The sequence below is a fragment of the Hipposideros armiger genome, unplaced genomic scaffold, assembly GCF_001890085.2.
Source record: "Hipposideros armiger isolate ML-2016 unplaced genomic scaffold, ASM189008v1 scaffold_751, whole genome shotgun sequence".
In the NCBI taxonomy this organism is placed as follows: domain Eukaryota; kingdom Metazoa; phylum Chordata; class Mammalia; order Chiroptera; family Hipposideridae; genus Hipposideros; species Hipposideros armiger.
Genome location: NW_017732101.1, coordinates 809,288 through 818,690, shown reverse-complemented (window position 1 = coordinate 818,690; position 9,403 = coordinate 809,288). Strand labels below are relative to the sequence as shown.

General features: G+C 36.9%; 1 protein-coding gene across 1 annotated transcript in view; it reads right to left on the bottom strand.

Moving 5' to 3' along the window:
• Nucleotides 1-2,633: 2,633 nt before the first annotated feature.
• LOC109373905 (sodium channel protein type 2 subunit alpha-like) overlaps nt 2,634-9,403 on the bottom strand; it is a 167,227-nt gene continuing 160,457 nt past the window's right edge. The window contains exons 22-23 of the mRNA XM_019628148.1: nt 8,293-8,563; nt 2,634-6,166 (exon numbers count right to left, since the gene is read on the bottom strand). Coding sequence (XP_019483693.1) covers nt 4,971-6,166; nt 8,293-8,563 — 1,467 coding nt within the window. The 3' untranslated portion in view covers nt 2,634-4,970. The remainder of the gene's footprint in view (nt 6,167-8,292; nt 8,564-9,403) is intronic.

Below are 9,403 nucleotides of genomic sequence, written 5' to 3'. Positions count from 1 at the left end.
TTTAATTTATTGGGTGTCAGATAAAGTAGAATTAAAAGAGTAAACAAAAATAACATAAGTGGCGTGCAATGATATGTAATCAGTCTAGGGATATCATTGTTCCAGATAAGGGTACAACTATTGATCATATTTTACTAATTAATTATGCACGCCAAAACGTAAGAGTTAATCAGTTATAAAAAGAAGCATGAAAAAGAGAAGGCAAGAAGGAAGATATTGGGTATTTTCTCAACCAGTAGAGATGGGGGAAAGAACATAAAGATAAAATTAATACAAAAGAGGACAAGAAGGAAAGAAACTTGAAAAAATAAACAAAATAAGATGATAAAATTAAAATATATCTGTATATAAAATAAACGTAAGGTGATTAAGGTAGGCTATTCACAGACAACGTCAGATTGGATTTTTTAAAATGAAGGTATCTTCTTTTAAAAGTATGTACTAAAAGATAAGAACATAGACATTTTAAAAAATAGATGGGAAAATGAAATCTCTGTAAAATATTAGTAAAAAATGGGCAAAATAGCCTTATTACTATCAGATTATTATCAGAGACAGATGTAACTGATTTTGTTGCTTATTCTACTGCTCAAAGGCAATTAATCACTGCTCAGTGCCAGCAGAATAAAATCCAGACTCTGTAGCATGACTTTCAAGGATCTTCACGGTTGGATACAGCCTTCCTTTGGACAGATCTATTCGTCTTTGATCTCTCAGCTCCTGTCACAAAGATGATATGTAGTAGACACTCGAATATTTATTAAGTTCAGATGAAAGAAAAGAACCACTATCCGTGCAATCATTGTAACATTTACCTGCATAATGTCCTCTTCACTTTTTTCATAGGTATTTTTTCTTTGAAAAAAAATGGGAGAAACATTTATAATTCTGTATCTAATATATTGACAACTAAGCAAAATTTCTTTCCCTCATGCCTCTTCCTTTCCCCTTCCGCCACCACTGCTGTAGACTTTAACAAAATACTTTCTTTCCAGAGGATAATTTTTGGAGCACCCCCTCTCATTTTTTATACTACCCCCCCTCTTTCCTCTCGTTTCCCCGGTTGTTCTTTCCTCTTCCTTCTCCTCTCCATTTTCATCCTCTCCACCCCGCCTCTTTTCTTTGCTATTCTCTTCTCTTTGTAAATTTATCTGTATTATCAGAACTCAAGAAAAGAAGTGATGGTGAGAGAACTTCAAGAGTGGAGAACCTGAGAATGGGAGTCTTTTCTGTTTAGATTTGTCACTTGATAATGACAAACTGAACATGTTTTATAGGGGCCGTGAGCTGCCTCACATTGGTCCAGATGAATGGTTTTTACATCAAAAGGCACATAGGGCTCACTGGGGAGGGGGGCTATTTTATGAATTCATGCTGTTTCCCAAACCACCCCCATATTCATTTCACAGTCTGTACTAGGGATAGTTGGGATGCCATGTTGTGTGTGTGTGTGTGTGTGTGTGTGTGTGTGTGTATGTATAATTTGAAAAAGCTTTCTAAACTATTCTGGTGGGATTGCATTTCTACCAAGTACAGTCCTAGAAAAGAACCCCTAATATAAACGGATCAGTCTCATACTACAAGATAAACAAACACCCCCAAAGCCATCATATTGGAAACCTCATTTTGTACATGAGGAATTATATAACGAAGCTCTAAGGCAGCGGTTCTCAGCCTGTGGGTCGCGACCCCTTTGGGGGTGGAATGACCCTTTCACAGGGGTCACCGGTACTGGTATGTGGGCGTGTCTACATGTGGGCCTGGAGACGGATAGAGGAGCGGTGTCTCGGTTCCTAAGACCATCGAAAATATGTGTTTTCCGATGGTCTTAGGCGACCCCTGTGAAAGGTTGAGAACCGCTGCTCTAAGGGAACATGGGAATTTTCTGTAGAATATATTTTCCTACTGGGCAAGGATACCCCAACTCATTGACTCTCTCGCCTTGGTATGAATCAGCACCAATAAGAGCTTTAAGCAAATTAGATGCTTAAGTCTCATCCCTGGAGATAGGAGTTCAAGCGGTCTGGTCCTGGTTCATACATTGGCATTCTTTCTAAAGTTTTTCAGGTATTTCTAACATGCAATCTGAATTGAGAAACTTCACGAACTGCTCATAATTAAATAGGAAAACAAAATCTGTTTCATTTGGGAACTTTCTTATGAAGCACTGGGATCTATGCTCACTCAAGATTTTTGCCAAGGGAATTGTAGAATTGAATAGAGAGATATGTGGACTTTCTGCAGTGACAAGAATTAGGGATCTAAGTGCACAAATCTGTTACTTCAGATAGTATTAAACAGGAAATTTGGTGAACAGAAAAGAAACAAGAATATCCTGAATGAAAAATACTGAGAGCCCAAGGAGGGGACAGATGAGTATATAGAAGAGTAGATCAAGAATACATAGGGAAGGAACTAAAATGAAAATGAGAAAAACAAAACTAAAGAAAACAGTAGGTAGACGGGCAGGAAAAGGATGCACAACTTAAAATGTGAGTCAATTTTTTATTAATTTTTGTAACTTTCCACTACTCTATCCAACACCATATCAAGGTTTTTGGCCAAAATAAAACTAGATATCCAGTACACTTTTCTTAATTAATTTCCATTCCATGAAAAAAATTAAAGATGAATTATTATATTTCATGTGTATTCTTTACATTTATTTTTTTCTAATAGATCATATTTACATGACAGAAATTTACCTTTAAATGGCATTTCAAAGATAGAAACAAAGACAGAACAATTAGATACAAAAACAAAAGCAAAACCTTTATTCTTTTGGCTTGATTGTAATGTGGTTTACCGTTCTTTATGGTAATAGCATTTTCCTGCATGCATTTCACCAACACACTACAAGGCAATAGCTTTAGTATAAAGAATCTACATTTAATGTTGCTTGTGAAAAAAACGCAAAATGTGTTGCTGTAGCTGGTAATATAATTTCACTACCTGGCTTTGTGGGTGGGATTGGGAGGGGAGAGCTTAGATCCCATATCATAGCTGATACAGTTCTAGTGCCATATGGGTCGATAAGAATAAGATCTATCTGCAGAAACAAACACTGGAGAAGACTGATGATTTCCTCAATATGAAGACTAGGTGGAAACATCTGATTCAAGCAACGCCAAGAGTATCAGCTGATCTTTCCTTAAGCTGCTCCTGATGATAAGGCATCACTATCTGAAAGCAAATAAACGTTGGGCTCAATCTGAGATTTGTTTCACATTGAAAAGTGTGCAAAATTTACAGTACTAATAAAAAAGCAGAAACCTACACTGCATCTTAGTCTTTGCTTCTTATTTTGTGAAGTGCTTTCATTTAAAAGTGCTAGAAATAGAAACTAACAACAGTGACTGTGACATCAACCTGAAGATACTTTTAATTTCTCATTTTATGTACAAAAAGCTGAAAAATAAAATAAAATGAACTTTTTACAGTATTTATATTTTCTTAGAAAATTCTAACCATAGATTTTCAACAGATTTAAGCAGCTGGCAACATGTTTGCACAGTTGGGCTTTTTAACCATACAGTGTTCAGTTAAGATTGGAAGAATAAAACGCAAGAAGCTCTTCTTTGCTGCAACCTATTGCTCAACGACATAAAGAATGAGGTCTTGGTAGAACAATTGGTTTCACTTCACCACTGACATATGGCTTCCCATATCAGACTTCTGAACAGTGGAAAGAGAAGGATACAGCAGCATAGGCAAGATAAACATGCAGCAGTGACAGCTTCAAACTATAATGGAACCAATTACATCATATTACCTTTTGAAAGCTTGCAAACTATACGTAGTGGTACATATTTGATGCAATAAATACTGTGCTTAAGTCATCATTTTTGTTTGCTCAAACATGCACCACTGGGTAAAATTACTATTTACAAAGCAGACTTTTATTTTTTAAATTGACATACACTATGTCAACCTTACCAAGAGCAGAAGATGGCTAAACAATACTGCAGGGAAAAGCAGAATCAATTTCATAGAGTGGTTGTGGGGGATGCATTTTGGTCAATTCAGGTTCAAGAAAGGACTGATAGAACATTTTTATTTTATGTCAAAGGACACTTACCAAACATGTTATAGTCATGCTGTGGGACTCTGAATGACTGTGTAATGGGGTGTGTGTGTGTGTGTGTGTGTGTACATATACATGTATACACACGCACATATACATATATACATATATACATGTACATATAATGAATTATGTAAAAATAAAATAATTCTTTAATGCTTGTGGGTTCTATGGAACATTTACAGGCACATTAAAAATTTTCTGGATGAGACACCTTAAAAACATGAATAGCTATTTAAGCACCTCAAAAATCTAAAAACATCCTGAAACAAGAAGTAAACTCTTTCCTTTTGTGATGTGATTTTTTAATGTATGAATAAGTGCAGCATGCCTTCATTTAAAATATATCCAATTATACAATAGAGAAATGTAAATATTCCTTACCTTTAATCCCTCTCCCCAAACATAAACCCATTTACAAAAATAGTCACATATAATAGTAAACAACCTGTGAATTAAAACAAAAAGTGAGAAATTCGCAGCATACATTTCATAAAAATATGGCAGATGTGGCAGTTAAACATAAACAGTGGTGACAATTACTATTATCAAGTGTCACATGTCAAATTTACATAAAAATTTAACTTCCCTCCCCCTTTTAAATTGGTTCCTATCATCTGAGTAGCCATTACGTCTCTGCTCTTCAGCAGTGTCAGCTGGTTGTAAAGACAGAAACCTCCTGTCAATGCAGTTTTTCTGGTTTATTGAGTCCCAGGTTGCAGACCAGAGGTCTCTGTCTTGTTATAGGCACTGACCTTAAGTGTACATTTGTAAAAACAGTCAGTTTGGCATAGACCTTCTGTGGGAATCCTGTTGACACTAATTACATCACCATCACAGGCTGTAAACAATGGATCACAAAATGAAGTATTCTTTGTTTCTTGTTTTACTTTTTACTTTCCCTGATATCTTTCCCTTTGTCTTCCTTTTCGGATTTGTCTTTTTCAAATTTTTCTTTTTCTGGTTTGGTCACACTATCATACGAAGGTGGAGAAGTGGTGGAAGGAGTCACATCGGTTTTCTCTGGCGTTGAGTTCTCATTTAGTTTATCAATGAGGGCCTCTTCTTTGATAGGCGTTCCATCACCTTCTTTCCCTTTGTCCTTCTTATATATAGAGGAAACCTTTTTAACTTTTTGCTTCAAGAGGTAGCGTCTATAAGCCCTCTGGATAACGACAGCAGACACCTCCTCTTGTTTGCGTTTCAAAGTGGTGGTGATGGGCTCATAGGAGACTTTGGAGGGGTTCGATGCCATGAACCGGTCTTCCATCTGTATTCGAAGGGCATCCATCTCTCCACTCTCACCCAAAACACGCTTTGTAAAGGCAAATAAAATGTCGAGGCAGTGGATCCGGTCCCCACTGACCATGGGCAGATCCATGGCGATGAGCTGGACCTTGTTTGGTTTTGCTATGAGAAGAGGAGGATCCAGGGCAGCGGCAAAATCAGAGAGCTTGGAGAACTCAATAAACTGGGTGGCATCGGGGTCAAACTTCTCCCAAACCTCGTAGAACATCTCAAAGTCATCCTCACTCAGGGGCTCTGCACTTTCTTCAGTAGCAACACTGAAGTTCTCCAGGATGACAGCGATGTACATGTTCACCACAACCAGAAAGGATATGATGATGTAACTGACAAAAAAGAAAATCCCAACAGATGGGTTCCCACAGTCTCCTTTAACTGAGCTTCCAGGGTGATCTTTCTCAGGGTCGCAGTCAGGAGGTCCACTGTTGAGAATAGGTGCCAACAAACCGTCCCAGCCCGCAGAGGTGGTAATCTGAAACAGGCAGATCATGCTGTTGCCAAAGGTTTCAAAGTTGAACATGTCATCAATTCCAACTTCCCTCTTAACGTAGGCAAAGTTGGACATTCCAAAGATGGCGTAGATGAACATGACCAGGAAGAGCAGGAGGCCGATGTTAAACAACGCAGGAAGGGACATCATCAGAGCGAAGAGCAGCGTGCGGATCCCCTTGGCCCCTTTGATCAGACGTAGGATTCGGCCAATCCTGGCCAGACGGATCACTCGGAACAGGGTAGGGGACACAAAATATTTTTCTATCAGCTCAGCCAGAAACATGCCTGTGGAAAACAACACATATAGTATTATATTTAATAGCAGCAAATGAAAATTTACATTGCTAAGATAAACACTAGCTAGTTTTAAAAAAAGGGGTCATGAGGATTGGGTATACACACACAAACACACACACACAAACACACACATTTATATATACATACACAAACATCTGCAATATTTGTTCAGCAAAATTAAAATGGCATGTTTAGTGTTATAATATTAACACCTCTTAAATAACTTAAGGTATTCAAAGCCATTTTTCCTAGTTCAAGAAAAAACATCTATCAAAAGAAAGACTCAACCACTGAAGGTCTAAATATGTCACAAAGTATAGGGCAGCCAAGCACAGAAATGGATTTATGTTTCTAAAATACTAGTCCTGGTATTCGCATAAGAACTAATGGATAAGGCATGTGATTTTGAATTGATTATATGAGAGTTCTTATTCTGAGATGGTTGTGATCCATTTTATTTGGGAGGTGGTAGAATGATTTTTAGGAGAGAATTTGGGCTTTGGAAACAGATGTACTTTGGGACTGAAACTTGGCCCTTGATTTTATGTATCACTAAATGATTTTGTTGTTGTTGTTGTTTTTAAATATTTACTGAGTCTTTTCTTTGTGCTTGGAAGTGCTACATTCATTTACTTACATAATCTCATTTAATCTTCACAACAACACTTTGCGGAACTATTTCTTGGAAAACCAGGGATTGGAGAGGTGCGGTGACCTGCCATGGGTCACAAAGCTGGTAAGTAGGAGAAATAAGGTAGCTCCAGGCCAGGTTTGTATGACCCCTGGCGTTCTCATCCTTTAATCACTATATTACTACCAAATAGCACTTGTGTGAGGATTAAATGGAATGGCACATTGTTTCAAAGTTCTATTTCACCAGAGTAAGAGTATAATAGTGCAATGCTATGTTTCTCTCGATGTGTATGTTCTTTTTCCTCAAATAGACCCAACCTTGTCTTAAATCTCTTATATTTACTTTCAGCACCTCATTTAATGTCCCATACATAAACGCTTAATATGTACTAATGATAATGAATCTGTTTTAAATAAGTGTCTACTTCTGAAGAATATTACAAACCATAGAAAACTGTCTGAACCCAAAGGTAGCATGGAGCTTACACGAGGTCTGACAATTAAGTTTGAGAACTCGTTGCAACAATGTTGCTAATCTTTTTTGATATCAGAGGGGTTATTCATTATGAATTTGTACCAAATGGACAAACAGTTAACCAAGTTTACTATTTGGAAGTGCTGAAAAGGCTGCGTGAAAAAGTTAGATGACCTGAACTTTTCACCAACAATTCATGGCTCTTGAATCATGACAATGCACCAGCTCACACAGCACTATCTGTGAGGGAGTTTTTAGCCAGTAAACAAATAACTGTATTGGAATACCCTCCCTACTCACCTGACCTGGCCCCCAATGACTTCTTTCCTTACCTGAAGATAAAGGAAATATTGAAAGAAAGACGTTTTGATGGCATTCAAGATATCAAGGGTAATATGACAACAGCTCTGATGGCCATTCCAGAAAAAGAGTTCCACCTTTTGAAAGGAGGACTAGGTGCTGGCATCGGTGCATAGCTTCCCAAGAGGAGTGCTTCGAAGGTGACCATAGTGATATTCAGCAATGAGGTATGTAGCACTTTTTATAGGATGAGTTTGCAAACTTAATTGTCCGACCTCGTATGCATGTGGGAATACATATAAACACACATATGCACAGTTCCAATTATCAAGGAGATCTTATTTATGGACTGTTTGACTACTTCTAGTGATTTATATGTGTATGTGTGTGTTAATTGTTTATTCAAAGCAATACTTGTCTGTACGAGAGTAGTATAACTGAGTATGGGAGTATTATGCCAAAGTTGCAGTTATTGTCTTCTAAAATAAGACAATGATAAATGAAAGCTGAAAAATACAAATTCTTTTTTTTATACATCATTTCATGCATAACATGCAATTAGAGCTATGACAAGCTGAAGAATGGACTGTTAGACTTTTATTTGAAATTTCTGGATGAATGAAGACAATAGTGAAAAACACTTTCAAAGTTCTAAAATAGAAATTGTTACTACTAACTTCTTTAATTGGGGGAAAGCACTTCTTACCTACAATGGAAAGAATGACCACCACAAAATCAAAAATATTCCATCCGATGGTGAAATAGTAATAACGAAGAGAGATTAGTTTCAGCACACATTCTCCAGTGAACAGGACAATAAACACCAGGTTAATCCAGTACAAAATGTTTGTCATTTCTTGACTCTGGTCGTCAGTTTCCACCATCATGGTGACCATGTTGAGGCAGATGAGGATCATAATGCTGATATCAAAGACTTGTTTGGTTACAAAATCAAAGACCATTCCTTGGAATTTGTTCTGGAACAAATAATATGTAAAAATTCATTTAAAAAATGGAAAAAAAATCAAGTTCAACTCATCCGATTTTAACATGGCAGTATGAAAATGCACCATGTTTGTTTTGTGCTTGGAAGAAAATTTTGTATGTTGGAATATCCAACAGTTTTCAAATGTATTAGTTTTATTTATGCTGCTCATGATACCAGATTTTATAAACTGATTTTATGTTAAGAATTACTGGGCTGGCCAAGTGGCTCAATTGGTTAAGAGCTCGCTCAAGAGTTTGAGCTCTGAGCAACAGTGGTTCGATTCTCAGCCCAAGCTGAGCAGCTGCTGAGCTGCCAACAGGTGGCAGGATGGCTTACCTTAAAAAAAAAATTACTTATGTTCTCAGTGCTCAGAACATCATCATGTGTATGATGGATAGTCAGTAAATATTTGCCACTCCAATAAATCTTTGGTATCTCCTGAGTTGGGGGTAGGTATCAAAATTTGCTTTGAAGAATTAATAACTAAATACTTCTCCAGGTTTTTCTGTCTTTATTCCTAGTGTCTGCCTTTATAGTCTCTGCCCAAAGCCATAGCATCTTAAATTCTACCGTAAAGTTTTTAACTGAGATGTTTTAAAAATTATAATTCAAGAAAAAGGACATCAGTGGAACAGCTGGTGAAATCCAATTAAGTTCTGTATTTTATTTAATGGTATTGTACCAAGGTTAATTTCTTAGCTTTGATAACTGATCTATGGTTATGTAAGCTGTTAAAATAAGGGAAAACTAGGTGAAGATTATGTGGGGTAACTCTTCTGTACAAATAAAATTATCTTTAAAAAGTGATAGTTTTAATTCAGATGTTCCA